Genomic DNA, 23,876 nt, shown 5'->3' with positions numbered 1-23,876 from the left:
TCTAGTAACCTAGAATCACTCTACGAAAGAAATACGCAACCGCAGAAGATTGGACAAATAAAGTTACTTTTCTGAAAGTTCTCGTAAATCATTCCATTAACTGGCAAAAAATATAAGGGAAGTATAAGACCAGTGTTAAATTCTTATTATATTTCAATTCACAATTTCTGGTGAGGCGTCTGTTAAGTTGGAATTGATGTGTAAAGAAGAAATTGTTTATTACTTACCTCAGGAAGATCCACTCGAAGAAAAAGGGTGGACAAACGCACTGATGGCTGACAACAAAGAGCTAATATTATCTACAACAGAAGGAGAGCAAACAATGGACAAGGATACAGCTATGTGTTCTTTGGATGTGAAACTAAACGTTGATAGGGTGAAATCACAATTAACAGTAGAAGATGATCCTGCATTTGAAAGTTATATAGAAACGCTACGAAAAGTAGTGGTTCAGGAGACTTGCGCGTCGTACTCTAATGACTCCCAACAACTAACCACAAAAAATTTAAATTCAGTTCGGCCAGAAAGGTAATGTTCATTTTTTCATATACTAATTGGCTCAGATTGATAATACGGTCACATGGGTTCGGAAAATTGTTGGTTAAAAGAAATGCTTCACAAAAAGTATTTATATATGGGAGATATCTCGAACGTAAGTTAGTAATCTACAATTTGGGAATGGCGTGGCACACATACACTAGCTGTATACCAAATAATAAGAAGGAATCGATGTTTTGTCAAGATATAAAGGAATATTTTTTTTTTCAGGATATAAACTACAGCTCAAACAAGTCTTGTGTAGTTTATATCTTGAAAAAAATTGATTCTTTTGTTATTGATTACAAATTACTCACAAATTATTCAGGGTTTTAAAAATCCAGAATTGCCAGTGGGAGATAAAAAATTTTCTCTGAATAAAGGATTAAATAATTCTCACCCTACTGATGTAAAAAATCGTTTGAAAGTAGAATCTCAGGTTCATCGAAAAAACAAGGTTCCGAATGAACGGTCTGATCAATTTAATGCACCTAATGCTTCAGTTAAAACTATTCCTAATGAAATGGATAATACCGTCGCTTCCTTTGTGGTTGGTAAAATTCATAATTATTTAACAGACATTTGTGTGGATGGAGGTTCAAGTGTTAACATTGTTCGACTGGACTTAGTGCGGCTTTGTGGATTGAAAAAAATTATTAGTTTGACTCCTGAAAAGGTGGTAATTGCTCCGTCCGGGTTAAATTTTTCAACAAACCGGGAGATAATATTGACATTGAATCTCTCAGGCCATTTTGAGAGAATATCATTTAAGATTGTGGAACAATTGCCTTGCATGTGTCTGCTGGGAACGCCTTTCTTACGATCAACAAATTCAGTTATTGATTATGCTAGAAACTGTTTGATTCTACGCGGTGGTAATAAATGGATTAGATTAAATTATAAGAAGGTTATTCAACATAATAAACATCTGAGGGGATTTAAATCTGGTGATGAGCCCGACCCAAAGGATGAAATGTTAACTGATCATCACTCTAATAAACGAGATAGTTCTTCTGTTTCGAACTTTATGCCCACAATTTTTATTTGTGAGGATGGATTTAATTTTCGGAAGAATGATGCGAGTGTACAGTGTGATTTGGATTATTTAGATCTTGAATCCAAATTATTAGAAATTCAGGCGCCTAGTGCTATCCAGCTAAATCATCTGAGATCTATGATTGATTCAGAAGTTGGAGAAGTTTGTAAAATCGTAGATTCCATTGCATCCATGAGGAAGGATGAAACTCATACGAATTTTGGCAAAACAGGTGGTGCGATTGAAAGATTGATTACAAATTACTCACTAATTATTGCACATGTTTAAAATATAGGTACTCGACGATATTGTTTTATTTATATAGAGACTTGTAAAATAAATCGCGAGAATAATATTCATCGTGAAATTTTCCAAATTAAACGTGGAATGTATTGTATTGGAACAAAAACTATAGATGTTTGTAATTTAATCAGAATTTAGCTCAAAGGGGTCTAGCCTGATTTCTCCGGAGGGCTTAGAAAGACATTGGCAAAATACAAAATAAAGAATATTTTTACCAACAATGGATGTTCATTAATTGTAGAGGTCCTTACGCAAATCCATTTCGTAGCTGCACTAATTTCTTTCAAGGAAGTCTACTTTTTAAATTCCCAGCAATCATTTCTAGGGTATGGACCTCCATTTCTCAATATAGGATCACTTTAGGTGCTTAGTAAACCTACATGAATATGAATAGATGTACAAGAAACTCTAACGAGCATGCGCTAGATGGCCAGTAAAAAGAAGATTGCTGTGCAGATAAGGGCATTACGCAGAATGTTGGTAAACGAGGATAGAGCAAAATACTTTATTTAGGATAAACTTACATGTCTTGCGTGTTGAATGTGTACTTGAACGTTCCTAAGTATTTTGTAGGTAACACTCTGAAATGCTTTCTTTGCTTGCATATTTGTGTTCCGAAGTACCACAATACATTAGGGACGTAATTTCTTAATTATATGGATTCCTTCATTCCCAAACATTTTTCTAGTTCCGTGTCATGATTTGGCACACTCAATTTTGATACTCCATTTCGTTTACAGTGGTTACTAAATAACGTAACACGGGGTTACTTTGCACATCGGTCGTTAGTTTGCACGAAATATGAAAGGAGTTTCATAGTCCTCTGTCGGTACAACCATGAACTGTAAACAGGAAGTTTGAACTACACGGTAAGATATATATATATATATATATATATATATATATATATATATATATATATATATATATATATATATATATGTTGGGGGTTGGCATCAGTTCTAATTACCGGGAGGGTTTGTTATAGTCGTATGGAAAGCAGTTATTATAAACAGCCTAAATCTAAAAGAATTTCCGTCAAAGTTAAGTCAGTTTCGTAGAATACTAGCGCTTATAATTGGACTTCGATGCAATTTTTGAAATTGAAATGTGAAATGTTTCATAGGTGTGGTTACTGTCAACAACATACAAAAAAGTATGTTGAACATACGTTTCCATGCAATGTTTTCATTCACCATTTAAACATTTTACATTCTACACAAAACTGCATGCATTTTAGTAACATTGATATTATAATGATGGTACCGGTATCAGTACTTAGTTTGAATTATTGACATTTGTAAAGGAAATTATGTATTTTCTGGTACCGATTATGGAACCACATTCTAATAGTTTATCATATGTCCCACAAAAGTGCCAGCTTACGAAAAGAAAAAATCATTTTCGTAAACTGATTTGATTTGGTTATTCCCTTTGTCCAAGAATATGATCGGGACACTAATCAGATCAAGATTTACGGGTTTGTAACTTTCAGGCTGAAAGCTACCCAAAATTGCATTTTTTTTTAACGGCAAGTCTGTAATTAAACTCAAAAACAGTGACTTTAATCGGTTCTTACAGGTTTAGTCACTTCCTGGAACTGTTATGCGTGAGTCACTTGGAATTGTTCTTGTTTTTGGTGTAACGTCTTAGTTCAGTGATTGGTGGTAGTTCATATTTTTCCCATTAAGTGTCCCTGTACAGTCATATGGCAGTTTGGTACTGTGAGGTCACATGTTATGTCTGCTTGTATGTGTATGCTGTAGCTGGTGGAATGCGGTGAGCGGGTACTTGAATTTTCGTTTCATGGCGACGATCGAGTGAGCAAGTGCGATTGAGACACCGTAACATGAATTTAATACAAAGAATTTGAACTTGTCGTTTTTAAATAAGTTTGTATTAGATTCGGATATTAACTCATATCGCCTTTCAGCACTGTGGTTCAGTTGAGTTAGGGAAAACCTGTGATGGTTGTGGTCGAACGCTGAAGGTATTCCCGACGTATGGTAAAAGTGAGCGTTTATTGGTTACTCTTATTTGTCATAATAACAAGTTTGCTCGTTTTAGTAAATCGACGTCTGTGCAGAAAGGAACATTTTCCGTAATGTTTAGTTGAGTATTGCGCATGTGTTGCTGCTATCTTAGGTTTTCGGGAATCATAAACTATGAGTTCATTATTCATGAGTGTTCTGGTATGGCGAAACGGCGATTGCTTTCGTTTTTTAATTGATATTATTTTTATTCTTGATTTGCTTTGCATCTGAGTATTTGGCGAAGTATTTGCTTTGCTGGTGGTTGTTCCATCATCTTGGTGAAATGTAATTTATTTTTCCTTGTCATGCTTCACTGATTTATAATTAGTGATGAATGTTTTATTTTTTTTTCCTTCTTACGTTAGCTTTATAGTAGAGGTTTGACTAAATATGATTTTTTTTGGATGCTTTTATTGTACTTGAGTAGGGTGTAGGTGTGTTGGTAGTCCCCATATAGATATCAATATTGATAGTCACCACTTCACCTGGATTGATTAAGAATGGTGTTTAGTAACATTTTGGCCCTTGTCTTTATAGTATAATTCTTAATATTGTACATTATTTTGACTTGGACAGTAACTATAACCGATTTAACTTTTCCGGTTCTGGGAGCAAATTGGAGTAATTGGGAATCATTCCTAAACTGCTCCCAACACCGGATCAGATAAATCGTTGCAGTCACTGTTTGAGTCAAAGTAAAGATTCGCCTAAAAATCTATTGCTAGTGATTCCTACGTGTTTAAGCTGCAAGCCCAGTCTGCAAAAGTCTAGTGATTTCTTTAAAAAAAAAGTATTTTTAAATCAAGCCCCTCTCATATTACTTTTCTGGATCTGCCACTGTTCATAACTTGTTTTCTAACAAGCAATCCATTCCAGCATCTACCTAAATAGGAAATTCACCTAAATTTAAAACACAGGAGTCTCCAGTGGTAATAGTTTCCTATCTAAGCTGTATTTTGCACTTTGTATGTTTTATATTGTATCATATAGCAACCAATTTGTTTCTCTCAGTTATTACCGATAAGACAATTTCAAATTATATCTTTTGTGTTGAGAAGCGGAAAAACTGTTACTACGAATAACAAGTTTGATAATATTTCAAGAATAAGGATTGGAAATATTTTCCTAACTTGTTTCGGATTTGGGGGCCGCGGTGGCTCAGTGGTAGAGCGTTCACCTCTGGTGGATGGGGTCCCGGGTTCAAACCCTGTTCCCGCCAAGTGAACTTTGTGGTGGACAAACACCTTGTGCGTGGGTTTTCTCGGGGTTCTCCCGTTTCCTCCCACTTTCTTCATTCCACCATTTCATTCATTTCTCATAATCACCGTCTCCTTTAGCCTAACCGGCATAACCGTGGGACGTAAACTCAAAGATTTCATTTCATTTTTTTGTTTCGGATTTGTACCTTTTACTTGCAACTATTCTACAACCAACTCTACTGAATAAATAATTTATTTATTTTCATATTTAGGTGTTAAGTGTAACAAATTAGGAGTTTGTGGTTTCTACAATTTAGAAAGTTGTAAGAATATCTTTAGCTGGAAATTTTAAATAAAGTTGTATTTTTTAATGTATTGTATTTTATTGTTGAAAGTTGTATTGTATTTTTATTTAGAGCAATTGGAGGTTTAATTATGCAGTTGTGCTTTAAAAGTTTTCCAGAAAGAACTGTCGAATAAATGTCGTTGTAAAGCATATTTACAAAGTTAGGCCCGAAAAGTATGGTTGTATATTTAAAGATTTACTATTCAGGCCAGGTGTGATTTATGCTTTTTAAGCCCCAGTCCGGCCAGCGGGCTAATCATTTTATATATTAAGAAGAAGGGGTTCTAGTTTTTATTACTTCTACTTTAATGTTACTTAATTATGCACCGAGGCAGACGGTGATGACAGCAATGAATGAATGGTAGAGTGAGAAAAGTGGAAGGAAACGGCAGAATACCGCGAAAACCCACGTACACGTTTTTGTTCTTCAACTACAAAACCCGCTTGATGGAAGCTAAACGAACAAGCAGAGCTTTACCACTCAGACACCGTGTCTCAAATAAAAATAGAATAGTACCACTTTGCAGCTCTCCTACGATACATATTCTATCCTGATATTAATTTATTTTGCAATTCAGAATTTAAGTACAATATCATATAATTAAGAATATGCTACTCGAAACTATTGGCATAATAGATTTTGTCTCTTTTCTCCCTCTAACTTCTGCGCTGATGACGGATAATTAATTAAAGTAATTGATTGTAAAATCAATTTTTAGCTCTTTTACGTCGGGAATCGAACTCGGGACCACGTGCACAAATGGCACGCGCTAGCAATTCGAACAACGGCGAAGGTTTTATCCACATTTACAAACTGTCCTATGACAAAAAAATGACAAGACTAGTGATGGGTAAATTCTCAGGAAGATATTTTTCGGGAAGATTCCCAAAAATGGGAATTTTCCGGGAATTTATGAACAATCACGCATAAAAATGCATTCTGTTTCTATATATAAGTTCAAAGTTAAATTCGTTTTTATATCAGTATATTATTACAGTTGTCCCCAGAGGAGTCTTTAAAACGTATATTCTGAACAATGTTATGGTATTTTATTAATATTTTATTATATTTAGAGAGTACGCATAAATGGATATTTATTTACAATATGTTCTACGAAAGAAAATATGTTTCAAAAATGGTATAGTAAGTCCGCATACTTTTAAACCGCTAAAAAGTTTAAGTTTACATGTAAGTGGATTTTCGAAACTTGACTCTACCACTGATATAAACATATCAAATTTTTACAAGTTATAACAAATTAGGTTGGGTAACTGCCAGAAGACACATGTCCCAAAATTTTTTCAATCTTTGGGCATAAATATGTATGTTCGCAATACTTGCAAGAAAAATTCTTATCTTTATAATTTTGCATGTAATATTGTCACACCACCTCTCTTCCTGCCCATTTCTCGAAATGTCACGCTTTAATTTACATGTAAGTGAAGTCCGAGTACCTCTTCAAAAATTCAAGCCAGAGATAGGAGACAGACCGACCTCTATTACTAACACTGTTTCAGGGTTTTTTAATAGTGCTACATCTCTATTTCTACGTAATTTTAAATTACTTATAAAATGGTTCCTTTTCATCATTTGTAATTTAGTACTTTCCTATTTTGGCTATTGTTTATATTTGGTGGACCAGCATATGCGCCTACTTTTTGCGATATTCTATTCTGATGCGTTTTTTTAATGGTTTCATATGTTAAATTACGTTTCCAACATTAAATTCAGACAGCATTGCCGAGCGAGCGTAGCCAGTGAAGGCGGGATAGAGCCCCTTAAGGCACGTTGTTTTCTATCTTCGTTATCAGCAATTCACTTTCTTTTCTCACATAAATCCCTTCCTCTTACACTTACGGTTCGTGAAAATCCCCTACCCCCTAAAAAAAAATGTGTTCGGTACTTTCTTGAGTACTTGTACATCACCATCAACTCATTTGTTCCGTAAATTGTCCTACGTTTTGCTAGTTTTTGGCCCCTATATTAAACAATTACCCATCTTTTAGTTCAAATGGAAATGGAATTTAAGAAAATCATATTGTTAGTTATATAAAGTAAGTCAAATAATTTTAAATTTTTTAACGTCCAAATTCTTTAAAATTTAGAAGTAATTCCTATTATTTTAAAATAAAGTAATTAATCATATTGTTCTTATAATTTGGAAGATAAAGTAAAGAAATGAAAATAAATTCCTTTCCGGGATTTTTTAGGCCAGGGAGAAAATCCGGGAATATTCCGGGTCTCAAATAAAAAAGTAAGAAATTGTTTGTGATTCATATCTAGGCCCATTCTTTCTGTAAGTCTCTCAAAAATTTTAGTCATTTCACTTGTTTTTTAAATGGAGTGATTTCAAATTATAACCCCTGTGGTGAAAAGAAGAACGCACGCCATGAATAGATCCAAATTCTAAACATGTTACAAATAAAACGATTGGGTATAATTGTATAGCTTTTGCCTAGGATATTATTATCCCTTCGTAGATTGTAGAGTATGATAACTAATTATTTCACTCATCGGGTAGCGATAACGTGATTTGAAGTGAAACACCTCCAACTTAGTCCCTCAGAGCGCGTAAATGAGAAGTGAAAATTTAGAGTAGATAAAAAAATAGAAAAGGATAATTTTTAGTTTCTGTTACCTACGGACATAATTGTATGTTTTATGTTGTATCTTATAGCAACAAATGTGTTTCAATCAGTTTTTACGGATAAGACACTTTCAAATTATATCCTTTGTGTTGAGAAGCGGAAAAAGTATTATTACCAACCGCACGTTTGATAATATTTCAAGAAGAAGGAATGGAAGTATTTTACTGACTTCGGATTTCCTTGTTTTGGATTTTTCCTTTTACTTGCAGCTGTTCTACAACCAACTTTACGGAATAAATAATTTATTTATTTTCATTTTTAGTAGTTAAGTATTACAAATTAGGAGTTTGTGCTTTCTACAATTTAGAAATTTGTAAGAATATCTTATTTGGAAACTACAAAGAAAGTTTCAACTCGTTCTAATTCAATCGCTTTCCAATTCGATTTTTTTTTTTTTTTTGCCGGTGCTCTGAGCCTATCCTAGAGGTATATATTTGACAAACTGCTATTCCTAGTATAAGAGGCAAGAAACTCGTGAGTATTTCTTTTAGTGAAGAAGGAAGTATTAATCTCCGTACTGACAAACAATGAAAGAAATTTTGATCGTAGCATTAAACTTCTTTTAAATTTGGGGCTCAGAACGGCTCCTACTCTGCGGATGGTATAATTTGAGACCGTTTCATTTCTTTTAGGCGAGTGAAATGAATTGAGATCTTATTTGAGAATATAGACAAATTTAAGAATATCCCAGGTACAAACTTTGAAAAATTTTCCAACTAATCTGTTTGAAACATCTTGCGAAATTTAACAGCTATTGCCAGTTATTTTGCTTCTAATTGCACAGAATGTAATTTAAGATCAAGATTTTCTTATTATTTGAGTGAAATAAATTTTGTTACTCTGCTTTTGATTTTGGACAGGTGAGAATGGCCCTAGATACAAGTCCCGCAGGATTTTGTGTTCTTTATTTAAGAAAAGCTTTGGAATAGAAGATTAAGAATAGATTTATCAATACAAAATAACTATGCAAAGTATGTTTTTTGACAAAATAGAATCTTATTACCTTTTAAAATGTGCCCAACGTCGGCTTCTTCTTTTTAGTTTTCCTTTAAAGGGAGGTGTTCATTATGATTACTAATCGATTTCTGAGTAACGTTAGTTTCAATTTTTGTTAAGGGGCAGCAGCATTTTATCAGATAATGTTCTCGCAGTACATTTGAAAACTGTATCTTATAGTGGACTTTTCGTTCTTCTATATAGAATTCCTGTAGCCTGACATCATCATTATTATTTCAATTCATTTCAGAACGATGTTAAGTCAAATTTAATTGTGGGTTAATGAGATGTACTCATAAAATGCCAGCGAAGCGTTACTTATTTATTTATAAATTAGCCCTGTACAGTCCAGATTAGGAATATAATCGTAAATACGAAATTACTAAGTACATCCCGCCTTTCGAACAAAATAATTTAGTAGCATAGAAAACTACACTGTCTAAGCTGAATTTCATTCTGGATTGCAGGTTTACATTAGGAAAGCACGATGATGGCTATGAATCCAAGGTTTTATGAGTGAAATATATAAACTGCTTTAATAAAACTTTTGTTCAATTTTATTATATTTCTTACACGGGGGAATATATTCCATTATCAAATCAAAAGTGCAGGAACGTGAGAGTACGTGGAACCAAGAATGACGAGAAAGTTATGGAACTAATGGTTTATTGTTTACTTGTGAATCAGTTTGTTGATATATTTTGTGTTTCCAAGTATATTTCCCTTTATTTAATTTGCACTTTTTCTAAATTTTTAAAAGTTTTTTAACACTATTTTCGATTGAATTCCACCAAGATATGAGTTTTCTACCATTTTGTCAGTACTTGTGTGTATTGATAGCTTTTATCATACTTCATACAGCCTTTTTAAACAGTTCCATATTTTTGCACTTGAAGCTATAAACGCTGAGGTATTTCATACAAAATCAGGAAGTTCACGAGTGAAACCTTAAAAATTAGTCAAATTTTACATTTCAAGTAGTATTACCAGTTGGCGGAAAAAACTGGAAGGCTGAGATTTTTTCGAAGTCTGTTTTGAAATTACAGGTTCTCAAAATACTGACAATACTGACCAGCAAAGTATAGCATGCTTGACATTTGTTCGATTAGGACTTGCAGAGAGCTCAAAGTTCATATTATACTAGCAAGTAGCAACATAGCAGTTGGAACATAGATATTATCTATTTTGTATCCAAGTGGTATGAGAATCGTGAAGGTAACTTAAATGATATTTTTATTGCTTGTTTATGGTAATGAACAATTTGTTAAACGATTAATTTATATTTTAGCTGAGTGTGACGTAAAAAGTCACGAAATATTGAAAGTGTATGTGAGGTGGCAATAATATCATATGACAGCACATGATTTGGGTACTACTTTCCTAGTGTCATCATTAGCACACCTGCGGAACTATTTCCAAACAAGCAAACGGAGTGAAAATGAATACCCAGTCAGGAATGTCCAGAGGAATAGTAACTGTATTCGCATCAATAGTAATTGTATTTAAGCGCGGAACTTAACTTTAACAAACTTGAAACCAGAAACTTAGTGAAACGACATAATCATCTTACCTTCCTCCAGACACTATTATGTTTTTACCTTGAATTTTCCATGAAACCATTGCCTTCAGGAATCTTAAAACACACAACTCTTGAGAGATAAGGTTGGTAACTACTCTTTACATCTTTTATACGGTACAGCTTCTATACACTATTCATACCGTATGCGGAACAGCTTCTACACAATATTCATCTTACCTTCTTCTTCCAAAGAAAAAAAAGAAAAAAACCCGCAGCGAAATGATAGCTATTTCACAATAAATTACTAGGTTTGGAAACACACCTGCTCGAATCAGAGGTACCGTAGTGAGTGATTAAAATTGGCAGAAGGCAGTTTTATAACTTTTACGTTTGCATAGAAAATTTTAATCGAATATTTCTGATTCAGGCCTACACATCCAGGATAACAATACTACCAACTTGAAATGTGGAAAATATAGCTACAGAATCAAATATTTAAACATGTACAAATTTAAGCATGGATTCCAAATTGAAAAATTGAATATAGTATAATTCAAAGATAGAGTAGTCACATAAATTGATTGTTTTATATCTGAGGGATCAAACTTCAGAAAAGCGATCATGCGGCATTTCATTATATTTGACACAAAAGTCATTGCTAGTAGGGAGCGTAAACCCATGGCCGATAGGTTAGTCCGGCGTTTGGTCTACCATGCAGTAAAATGTTTAATCATATTTGATATTTAATCTTCTAGTATAAACATTACAGAAACCATGACCTGTAACAATTTCCATCGTTTCTTTGTGTAATTTTTCTCTTTCCCCTTTCCTAATTTTAATAGTCGGAATGCATTATTCCAATTTTTTCCTTTTATTGTTAAATTTTACCATGTTATGCATTTTCTTTTGATGATTGCGTTTAGCTGCATTACTAATCGGAATTTTTACAATTATTTCTTAAATATTCACTTATTTCTTTCTAATCCAATTTTTTATTACTTGTCCTAGTCAGCTAACTACTAACATTTAAGGAGGTTGGCGTTCTAAGAAATAGTTGCTCCTTCATCCAGGTGAATTGTTTCAGTGTATATCTTATAGCTGGACACCGAACATGACACGCCAGGATATTTCTCCAATTGGAGCAAGAAAAAATGAATATTTCGGCATCACTTAGAGAAGCTCTAGATAGATAGGATAAATTACATTCACGTTGAGTTCTAAGAGATGCAAATTAATGCAAACAAAATGAACATAATAATGTGTATCATGCTGAGACAGAGAAAGATGGACAGAACAACAAAGTTTTAACTCTTAAGCATGGACAGTCTGGATTTTCCTCCTGCCCCATCTTTCTGTTTCGGTTTTTCTCTTCCCTTGTGGAATAAGTTGCTTTTACTATCAATAGCAAACATATTTTAAAATGCTTAATTCATTGAAAAACAAACTGTAGGCGAATCGAACGGAGAATATTTAGAATGAGTCTCACACGCTATCCAAATAGGGGCACAATCTAAGGCGTATGTCCAAAACAGCCATATAGTTGCTGCCGGTTCCATTTCAATTTTTAGTTTTATTTACGGTTTTTAGATGTCTATGGCTAAACATGTGGCTCCAGAAAAAAATCTTGTGTCTGTGGATCAAGATCAGGCAAAAGTTATTAAACACAATGTTCAGAACTTACTGTTGCGTCTACACATATGTAGGATTAATCGAGGATTTGCATTGAGAAAAGCTGAAATATCCAAGTTAGAAGCACTTCAAATTTGGTATTGGCTCACAATGTTGCGTATAACATGGACAGAAAAAAAAAGAATTCAACAAAGACTAAGGGACGCTAGTGAAGGACAACAGATCATGAAAATACTAGGAAAAAAAAGAAAAAGCATGCTTGACCATCTTATTCCGCACTGCGATTGTATCACCATGCTGATACCGGGAAATGCAATAGGAATACCAGGAAAACGAAGATCAAGGATATAGTATTTATACAGTTACGAAGAAGGGACGTTATCAAGTTTTAAAACTGGTCTTCCATCGTAGAGAAAAATTTCATAATTTCCATGTTGCCCACATACCTACAGGAAGGAACCGATCATTTAAAGAGTGATTTCCCAAATTTGCGGTATTTACACTACTTCCTTAAGGATGATTAGAAAGTTGATTTCATAAATCCACGAAGCCAGAAAGATGTGTCCTCACCAATAATCCATGCGGGAATTACATTTCGTAGGTTTTTTAGATAATATTCGTGCAGTGTAAATCTTACTTCGAAAATCATATGTGCAAGCTCTCGCAGGAATACATCGGAACTATGTCGTGTTATTTTTTGAAATAACCCGCGTTCAAATATCGCCTGATAGAGCTATATTTTACTCTCAAAACACATTGTTTTGTTATTAATAATTTGTTTTTGCATTTCTTCTAAATATCTTAAATTTTATTGACCAGTGGTTAGTGGAGGCTAGCTTTTGTCAAATACCTTACACTTCTATTTCTTTCTTTTGACTCCATGGGTTATTTCTGTGGCCGTGAAATCGTGTTTCTTCTCGTTGTTTGAATTTTGTAAATATAATCATAACGCTCATATTGATTTTCACCTTTTTCCCAAAAGTTTACACATCCCTCTCTCTCCCTGTCACTAGTTTATTCCGTTTATCCCAGCTTTGCTACCGCAAATCAAGATTTCTTCCGTACCTACGTTTTATCATAAACCGAAGCTAGGGAGAACGGTAGACAAAGCGTAGATATCGTAAAAATGGAAAAGTGAGCCATTGATGAAATTAAGCTCAGATATTAAAAAACTAAAATTATTTTGCGGTGCAAATCACAAAACCTGGTTAAACTGTATGCAAAATCTAATAATACTGAATGTAATTCATACAAATTAAAAGAACATCAAAAGGTTACAAATGAACAAGTAGATTGTACTGTATATGTTTACGGCCGTTTCGACTTCTTTATTTCCACCTTTATCTTATTGTTTCTTTTAATGCAGGTGGCTGTGTGGCACAATTGAAAAATTAAGATTTTACTTACAATAATCTTCGAACGGTCAACTCCTTCAGGGGCTTTGCAGTTATAATGATCTGAGACGTTCCACGTCGGATAATCCCAAGAGTCCTCTGGAGTTTTCTGCTGATAGTAATAAGCGATCGTCCAAGCCGGCACAATTATTCCGACCTTTTCAATGATTTGCAGCCAAAAATTGTCACACAATACTGAAATTACAAACGAATGTTAAGGTGCTAAAACATTTCTACTAGTCACTTCACTGCTGATTTTTGCACAATATTAGAAAAAATATTTTACACGAAGGCGTATGCAAATATCGTACAATCACTGATGATAAACTAAAAAAAATGGCTCTCGCGCATGCAAAGCGCGATTTAGTTTGCGAAGCTGAATCCGTAGAAGTGGAGCACTCATAAGAGAATAACGTGTGTTTACTTTACAACAATGCACCCCACTCGCCTTTGTGGGTGCCTTTCCCAGCGACGACCAGGCGTTCGTGCAAAGCACTGAAGGTTCTTTTAGCAAACCAAAGCTTGTATAATGTCAGCCGGGAAAATTCCCGATTTTCACTCCTAGCATCGGGACCGGAATTATCGTCCTATTGTCTTTTAGTTATCACAGTGCGTAGGTGCAGGGTGATTGTCCCGAATTTCAGATATAAGGAAACAGTCACCAGAAATGCAGCACTCACGTGATCAGTGTCCCTGTTTGTTGAGCATATATGGCCGTAAGACCGGAGTTGGGCTTACTAACACAAGTGTACAAAATACCAAAATGATGAAAAATGTTTCAAGATTGCTCCTCCAAATACGAGGCTTGGTTAATAAAGTTCAAACTTAACATTGTCCTATTTCTTTTAAATTCCAAAAAATGATCCTCAGGTCGTGATAGCTGAAACGTCTTTCTGGTGTTATGCTATGTATAGTACTCAATTTTTGTACGAAACAAATTACATCTTGATTTAATTTTGCATTTTTGCACAGTAAATAAAACGGAGAAACCAAAATTTCCTAGGTTGATTCTGTAAGTAGAATTACTTTGAACAAGAAATCTTAATTCTGTGGCGAGGGTACGTTCCTCATGATATAGTTCATTCTCGAGACGAGATAGAATACATCGAGAAGCAAGATCAACGATACTTTTACAAAAATTTATGAGATCCAATGTCGGACAGAACTCCTTATAAAAGTCATAGAAAATAGATTCATTCTGTTTTCACTGTTGTAAATTAAGGCTTTAATCGGAAGATATCCGTTAAATCATGTCATATGGCAACTCGACTTGGAAGTACAAGACATCACATACAAATTTTGCCTTCACGTAATACTAGTCTAGATGCTCAGTATAATAATAAGGGCGTCAACGCATCTCTCTTTGTTTCAGACCTATCTCATAGTTCGTGAAGAAAAATTTATTACTTTTAGATTTATTTAAATATATGTTAATAAGTTTAAATAACTTTTTTCGGTATTTCAAATTTTGTTTCCCACATAATCGAATCGTGCGCCTTTCTCAAGTTAATAAATAATTGATATGCATGGATATAGCATTAGCACCTTTTTTAGCTGTAAAATTAGTGTAATAAATCTTTTGTACCCATGATAATCAAATTCTCTCATTACACTATTCGTTAACTTACTTAGTTGCAAATTTCATTATTTATGCAATTCGGCTTATTTCGTTACAATTTACTTCCTATGTGATCAAAGAAATGATCTTTGTTCGTGGGATTTCTTAAGACATCATGTTCTCACACAATGTTAAGGAAAATGGATGAGCTTGAAAATTTTCAATCCTGTGTGAATGTATTAAGTTTTGTGTCTCACGCAAGAGAGTCCTTTATTATTATTTCCTCCGAGAGATAAGAAAAGTATCCTGCAAATTCTTAAGACAATGAGGGCAAGGTGATTTAATGGTCATACATATAGAATACGTCTTCGAGAGTGAACACATAATCCATTAGTTAAAGATGGCATCGTCAATGGATTTATTAACCAAACTTAATGCAACGTCGTTAGTATCTTTTACAAAATTACAAGACTTAGAAATTAATAAAACCTATCGTATTGTAGATTGCAAATTAATTACAACCGCTTTAACTAGAGACCACTGATTAACCTGGTATTGGATGTTTCACTTTCTTACCTTTGGAGTTGAGAGTCATCAGTTGGACATTTCACACGCAAATGTCTAATATTAACAACGTTTCTTCTATAATTTCGAAATATTGTATTATTTCTTTGTATTGTTCATTAGCTTGGTTAGGCTTGTTTAAACACTTTTCTCTTTGCACCTACTTATCGCCGATACTTTAACATTGGATAAAATACACTAGCTCTCTCCGACAAGCAAATCAAAATCCAATGCACTTGAACCATTTGGCCACAACAAGGAATATTTTAAAATTAGTTTCGATTTTGTTAGGAAAATTGTGATTAGGTGTAATATTTAAAAATATATTTAAGAACGGATGAAATGCACTTAATTTTCTAGCTCCAATTTCTTAAACTGACTCGTGTTAGGCTGCAGCTATTACTGAAACATTTATTTGGGAAATGCGAATAAAATAATGTATTTTTGAAAACTTTGTTGGAAGCAACTTACGTCCAAATGTAAAGTACGGATTGGTTATATTTTTGTTAGAAATAACTTATGCCATATATTAGAATTATTAAGGAAATAATTGTATGTGAACTATGAGCAAAAGCGTCTAATTACTTTCTGAGAAAATCGTCAAAAAAGTCATCCGAAAGAATAAAATATCCCTTGTGTATCTCTTCTGGACAAACGAGTTATGCTATTTATGAAATACGAACAAAATTGCCTGAGTCGTTATCGTCAAAATCGTAGGGTAAAATTTGCTCCGAAAAGTAATATACAACTTCTAGCTTTTTAGGATGATGGAACTATACCATATCGTTAGGTTATTTATGTAGGCTAGTTATTTTTGTAGGCTAACATTTATTTATGAAATATGAACAAAATTGCGCCAGGCGTTAATGAGAAAATCGTCGGAGAAGAGTAAACTACCCCTTCTGAATGTTTACAAGACGAACAAGTTGTGTCATATTATTAGGTTATTAATGATACATTTATTTTTGAAATGTGATTGAGAATTTTGCTCGAAAAAACGCATCCCATAGAGTAAATTACAACTTACGTATTTTTTTCAGGGCAATGATTCCTACTATATTTGTAAAAAAGTAAGCAAATTCCTTACAGCTGTTTTTGAGACAATTTAATTATTTTAAATTTTCATCCTTCAGTAAATTAACCTTATTTTTAGGTGTCGGGGGATGTAGAATTCGAAAAGATAAAGTGTTATAAAAACTTCATGTCTAGAATTTGGTCCAGACACGTGGAACAGTATGGCCTCTATTTGAATGCATGTAAAAGCGTGACGAACCGACAGACGAACAGATGGACAGACATCAAAATCACTTTTTTCGATATGTGGTGGCGTGAACCTTGAATTCATTGAAATCTCGAATTCGATTTTTATCACTATTACTACAATTTCTTCTTTCGTCGCTCGAACGTGAAAATAGGAATACGACACGTAAGGTGATAATTTGTAATTCCGAAAATTTAATAAGTTACGTTTAATGTGTTGCCATGCTAGAAAAAAAGCTAATATCTGTTTTTATATCATTTTAATATCAGTTTATCACGCTACTATATAATGTAGAAATATGGTATGATTATCGTTCATATTCATGCTATCTTTTGGAAATATTCGTGTTCCGCATACATAGATCTTTATAATTTAGTTTCGTTGAACGAAAACATTCCTTACACACTTTGATTGCATTTCTTGCACTTTTGGATGTGAAAAAAAAGAAAGAGGGAGAGAAGAAATCAAGAGTCTAAAAAGAAAAAAACACAAGCACACACACACACAAACGATAATTTGACATAAGCTTTTTTCCTTTCAAATTTGTTTTCATGGCAATAAGCATCATTCGATGTAACGTAATGTCGATATAACAACGGGTAAGACTGGAAAGACTGTGAAGGTGGCGTATGTTCTTTTTCCTGTTACTGACACACAAATCCGAAGTGAGTTGTCTGCTGTTCAAGAATGGGCAGCGGAGGTTTAACATACAAGACCACAAATTAAAACAATAACTTTTTCCAATAGTACATGTATTCTAATACTGAATAACTCCAAATAATTTCAAACCACACTTTCTTTCATTCGATGTTGTCCAACTTTGGCAGCGTTGTAGTTTTCGTTACTATTGGGCGGTATACTAATATAAAAACAAAACTTGCTGCATTTTAAAAATTTCCTTCTGTATCTTACCTTGTTTTCGTATCTGCAGTAGTAACCGAATTGGCCTATGGGCTTTGGGTTCTATCATGTACAGAAAATATTCTGTAAATATTTTGTCATGTACAGAAAATATTCCATAAATATTTTGTCATGCCCAGAAACTATTCTTTAAATATTTTCTGTGATGTAGAAAAAATATTCACTAAATATATTTCGTCATGTAAAGAAAATATTTTATCATATGTAGGAAAATATTGTCTGCGTTATTGGTAAATAATTTTAAAATATTCCATGAGAAACATTTTAAAACCCATTCCGTTAACATTGTATAAAACGTTTCAAATACTTTTTCAGTAATGTTTGGAAATCGTACAGGAAACATTTTTAGGAAAACTTTTCTAACGGCGTATAAAATATTTCTACAACGTTTTTGATTGTATTCAGAGAATACTTTCAGTATTATGTGGAAAATGTTTTCAACATATGGAATATATTTCCTTAAGGGAAGTAGGATACATTTTCTGAAGGAAAATGATGGCACGTTTGAAACCTTTTTGAAAATATTTCATTGCTGTGTGGGAATACTCGTTATGTAGTAACGGCCACGTTGGGTGAACAGACAGCCGCTGCTTTGGCAGATTTTTTGTACAATCATGTAATTTTACGCTTTGGTTTGTTCAAAGAAGTGATTTTAGATAGATCTACGGCGTTTACGAGTTCTTTGTTTCAAGAACTATGTAATATTTTAGATATTAGAATGAACTTTGTTAATCCTTACTTTCACCAGACCAATGGTCTTGTCGAGACTTCTGTCCGCCATATTGAAGCACTATTGAAGAGGAAAGTGGATCCTAACAATCATGGTAGTTGGGTGGATCACGTGCCAGCCGTCACTTTTGCCTATAATATCACTGTGAACCATTCCACGTCATTTAGCCCATTTAATCTGTTACACGGAGTGGATCCTTATTTAGAACACCAGGCTATCATTAATGGACCGTGTGTACACAGTGTGAATCAAGAGCGTCTAGCCACTCTTGTCGATATTAGAGAACAGGCTCAGGATAAACTTTTTAATCGATTTCGTATTTCAGAGAGATCTTACAATAAACACTATAGATCTGTACAGTTCACGGAAGGATAGCGTGTATGGATTTTTGACCCTTCAAGACGGAGAGGTAATGCCAAAGCATTTTCAGGATTATTTTTTGGACCTGCTGTTATTGTACGAAAAGATTATGAAACTGCTTATTTTGTGAAGTACAAAACTTCAAAGGGAAGAGAAAAAATTGAGTCGATTGCCATTACTAGACTTAAACCGTATTACCCGGATGTAACCCCAGAACCGATGACAGGCGAGGAAGAAGAAGAAGAAATACGTGACATGCAAGTGATAAATGTTGCCAAAGATTGTTCTGAACGTAGTGCAGAGTTTAACCAGCTAACTTTCACCACTGCACTCAGTGATCCCGTGGAAATTCAGCGAGTTGTGGATGTGTTGGAGCTTCCAACTTTAATGGATTCGTCTCAGAAATTCGCATACAAGAAGCCATTATATAGTTATAATGAGGACATTAACAGGAAAGTGAGTGTATATTATGGTAATATTGCGGATCTGAAGTCTGACATCGTGGTTAATGCAGCGAATGAGACCCTTACTCCTTTGTCTGGAGTCGACGGAGCAATTCACAGAGGGGCAGGGAAGGAACTAGCTGAAGTTTGTAAAAAGCTAGGTTCGTTAAAACCTGGTGAAGCTAAGATCTCTTCGGCTTTTAATTTACCAGCGGAATATGTGTTATTCACTTGCGCGCCTAGAGATAATAATAAGAGAATTTTACGACAATGTTACACGAATTGTCTACAACGCGCTTTTGAGAATAATTGTCGGACGATAGCGTTCCCTAATTTGGGAACTGGGAAATTCAATTTTGATAAGTTTCAGGCAATGAAGATTGCTTTATCCACGATTCGAAATGTTCTGGAAGCTAATTTGCAAGATTTCGATCGTATTGTGCTGTGTATTTTTGATAAAGAGAACCGGAAATTATATGAAAATAATATGTTTGCTTATTTCCCAGTGCGGATTTACAAAAAAAAGGCAGTGGTTAGTAGCGCATATATGAAGGTTAGTAGAGCTCTTACAGCTATTCTTACCTACATGTATTACTAATGAGCTAAAAGTAAAAAAAAAAAAAAAAGAATTCACTAATGTTTTACATATTACTGTATCACGCACGCAGTTTTTAGAAGCGCTAGCCTGCCTCCACCCCCTCCACCAACTACTAGTGAAAGCAATAGAACTAATGTTCATCCTTCGCCTTCAGTTTCTTATTTACATGACTATATAACATATTATTGATATTTATTGGAACTTACTGCAACTTGGGATTAGGTATTATTATTAGAAAGATATTTATAGGCGTTGATATAATAACTTTGTATTAACATTGTACAGTTGTATTGCGACATATATATTTTAAGAATTCGTAGTGGCATATGATGCATTAGTATTTTCATTATATTATTTGAAGGATATTGAGATTATAGTTACCTTGTGGAAATCCTTGGATGCATTGAAGCCTACGTCCCGTTGCTGGATTCAAGTAATATTTCTGGAAAGAGAAGAAAATGTAGAAATGGATTAGTATCATCTTTATTGTATATGCATATTTTGTATAGACTTTGATTTTAATGAGACTAGAAGGAAGATATATTTATAAATAATAATACTACATAATTTGTATGCTATGACAGATCGTATTTTATTTACATTATAGACTGTGATTTTATTAGTATTTAAACTTCTACCTCTGACTACGAACATACTTTTCACTTCCAATGCTTCGTCTGGACTTATTTTGCCTTTCTGATATGGACTACAATTGAGAAATCTACGCCTCAGCCTTGCTATTGGACATAGAAGTTTCTCGCCTAGTGGATTTGACTTATTGTGATCTTCGATCCTGCCGACTGGTTGTTGTTACGTCGCCCCGAGCAGTGGTTTCACCTTGGATATTTCACCTGGTCATCTTCACTTATAGGCCGCGTTAGGTTAGGAGTAGTTTGGTGGTGGTCTGTCGTGTCCTATTTTTCTTGTCAGCAAGTGCGAATATGGACCGCGATAAGTCCATTTCTACGGACACCGTGAAGATTAAACCCTTCATGGTTCAATTTTCTTAAGATTAATAGGACCACTCTTTGCCCCCCGGTTTTGTTCCGCCAACATTCTGTGCTATTCTATGGGTAGTTACCTAGTAATGCGTAAATTATTAAGCTTTGTCTTCCATTAGAGTGAGATCTACATTAGAGACTTGACATTGTGGATTATTTATTTCATCCCATATTTAAAAAAAAACTGTAGTGCAAGGCTGATTGGATTTCAATTATTTTTTTTTTATTATTACTGCCCTTCGTTTGCTGTATACTGCTTATTAACTTTTGTTTCAGTAAGGAAGGTTAAACATAACAGAAATATTATCATTATTTTTCTTTTAAGTTTGCTTGTGCTCTACACATTTCAATACCGGGTTTGTTTCCGTTTACTTTGGCTTAGTTATTCGTCTATCCATATCAGTTTTTTCCCTACTTCAAGACTATACATATATTTATATTATAACATTGTTTTTTTCTGTTGTTGTATATTTGTAGGACTTACCTTTAAAATATCTTTATTTTGATTTTTCTCATCACTTTTTTAAAATCTTCTTTTGTTTTAGTTTTTCCTACTAGATGTATGGCGTCGCCACTTTCGCTTATTTGAGAACTTGTCGTCTGCCTGGATTCGTCGTCCGATACAGCCTATGCCATCTAGTGTTTTTTAATCTTAACTTCGAGGTCGTAACTAAGTATGATTTGGTTTTTTTTATTTGGTTGTTAATTTTGAATATTGAGAAAAATTTGAATGCATACTTACATGTGTTTTTTTTAAGTTTCTTTTAGATGCCGATGATTGTTCTAGATCTTCCATGTATTCAGCTCTTAGACTCAATCATCTTGTTTGCGGGGAGGGCATGTTACGATACTATACGTCGGAGGTCCCTGGTTTGATTCCAACGACAGACTTTTGGATTTACGTCATCTACTTCGCTGGATTATTTTTTTTTTCTTTCCTCGGAAAGTTCAATTATGTAGTCTCAAGCTTCCTAGAAGCATATTTGTATACCTTTGTGTTTTATTAAAAGATAAGTGCAATAGCAGATTCCTTTAACCTCATATAAAGTCACTACCCTTGTTTGTTTTCCTACCTTTGTGCAACTTATCAACTTTCTACTTGTGTCTGGCTACGTTTCCATTTCTTGACAGTGTCACTGGTCTGCGTTTGAGGACATTGCTCACATTCAACTTATTTGTAAATATTTCGAGCGCCCAGTTAGCTCTTCTCTAGCTGACACAATGGATTGCCTCAACTAAAAGTTATTGTCTGGTAACTACGTCAACGATTATTAAGTGTGTATTTTTTATTTTCTACTTTTCGCTGAGGTTTAGCTTTACACTTGAAATTCCTCAGAAAGTACAATTCAGGATTTGGAGGTGAAGTCCCCAGCGTGTGAGGTCTTCGACTCTCAAACGTTTTGACTCATGTGACGTCACGAACACGGTGTTAGGAGGTGAGTTATGGAGTGACCATATTTGGTATTGAGGAAATCAGGAGGTGTGGTTTGAGGCCTCAGTCCGGGAAACAAAACTGGTTGGTGAGTGTTTCTCGGGGTACTTCGTTTGGAGTTGTAAGAACAGCAACGAGCCAGCGAGAGAGGGAGGAGAAGAATGGAGTTGCTAACTTTGAAGAAGGTACTGTTTATTTCGTCGAAACAATAAGTGACTACGCCAGACTAATTACTCTTATACTTAATTTTCCTTTCCTTATCTGCTGCACTTTTAAAAGCAAATTTGAGTATGAGTTATGATTTCTAAATACCATGAGCTACATTTCCCACATGCTTTAGTTGTAGAATTATCTTTCAGATGAGATTTATTTCTATATTCCAGCGCTAGTTGCTGGTGGTGGAGAAGATACCGCAAAATCTAGTCATCTATCGGTCTTATAGTGACCAAAGGGATAGATGAAATCAAGCTAAACATAACTACTATTTAGTCATGTTTCAATACAGTACCCGGTACACAGTCAAAATGCAAGAATACTGCATGCAGTAACTTTACATATAATACAGTGTTTACCCTCACACCCGTAGCATGGCAATGCGTTAACAGCATGTAAGACAAAATTTTTGTTCTGCAGTAAGTCCGATCGTTATGTCCATTTTCCCTACATTGAATTGTAGAATGTTTTGCAATATGTTTCATGCCCGGGTTCGTCCTAATGTTATCCTCCATTAATTCTATTCTTTCATGTGTATGATACTCTCATATATTTTTTCTTTGCTTTGCTTTGACATGAGGTAGAAAATTCTAAAAGATTCCTGTTTCATTTGAAGAAAATAATTCACGGAGTCAAATCATTTAAATGACTAACCTCAGAACCTACGAGTTCGAATTCCCATCTTTGACATTTTTTTCGTTTTCTGTGATACTCAAATTATTTATTAATATATCGTTTGTTGACGGAATGCGATAAAACTTTAGCATACAGTAAGTGGTATCACAATGTCCACATTTGTTAATATTACTTTAAGCCACAACATATCACGTATATGTCTACTGTTACATTTTATTTATTTACTTTGTGCATATGTGTTTTATCATGAAACATTACTCATGGATATAGTACTGTAACATCCAAATACTGAATTGTCACCCAATTAAAACTGTATGAATAAAAAATCATGCTTTCTCACACTATATTTTCATAGGATCATGTATATAATTAATGTAATTCTTAAATTATTATACTCAATCAAAATAAGAGTGAAGTTAGTCTGACGTATTGAATTAAATATTTTTTTGATATTTAAAATACATAGAATCTAACTCAATACGTAAACAAGTATTGCAATGGGGAAAAACTTTTAAAAT

At 34.1% G+C, this 23,876-nt stretch overlaps 1 protein-coding gene across 2 annotated transcripts; it reads left to right on the top strand.

The window, feature by feature from the left end:
* On the top strand, positions 1 to 23,555 carry LOC145690912 (uncharacterized). 2 transcript variants are annotated; one of them, XM_081766341.1, is made up of 2 exons: positions 1 to 528; positions 21,623 to 23,555. In XM_081766341.1, the coding sequence occupies exons 1-2, from the start codon at positions 197 to 199 to the stop codon at positions 21,633 to 21,635; spliced, it is 345 nt and encodes a 114-aa protein (XP_081622467.1). In that variant the 5' UTR covers positions 1 to 196; the 3' UTR covers positions 21,636 to 23,555. The 2 variants fall into 2 exon arrangements, with proteins under 2 accessions (XP_081622467.1, XP_081622468.1); XM_081766342.1 differs by having other exon boundaries at positions 21,836 to 23,554.
* The last annotated feature ends 321 nt before the right edge of the window (positions 23,556 to 23,876 follow it).

The sequence above is a fragment of the Thermobia domestica genome, chromosome 7 (assembly GCF_964235325.1).
Source record: "Thermobia domestica chromosome 7, izTheDome1.hap1.1, whole genome shotgun sequence".
NCBI lineage: Eukaryota > Metazoa > Arthropoda > Insecta > Zygentoma > Lepismatidae > Thermobia > Thermobia domestica.
This window is presented reverse-complemented; position numbering and strand designations above follow the sequence as displayed.

Coding starts and splice junctions, on each gene's coding strand:
- LOC145690912 (XM_081766341.1), top strand. CDS start 197: ATGTGTAAAGAAGAAATTGTTTATTACTTACCTCAGGAAGATCCACTC.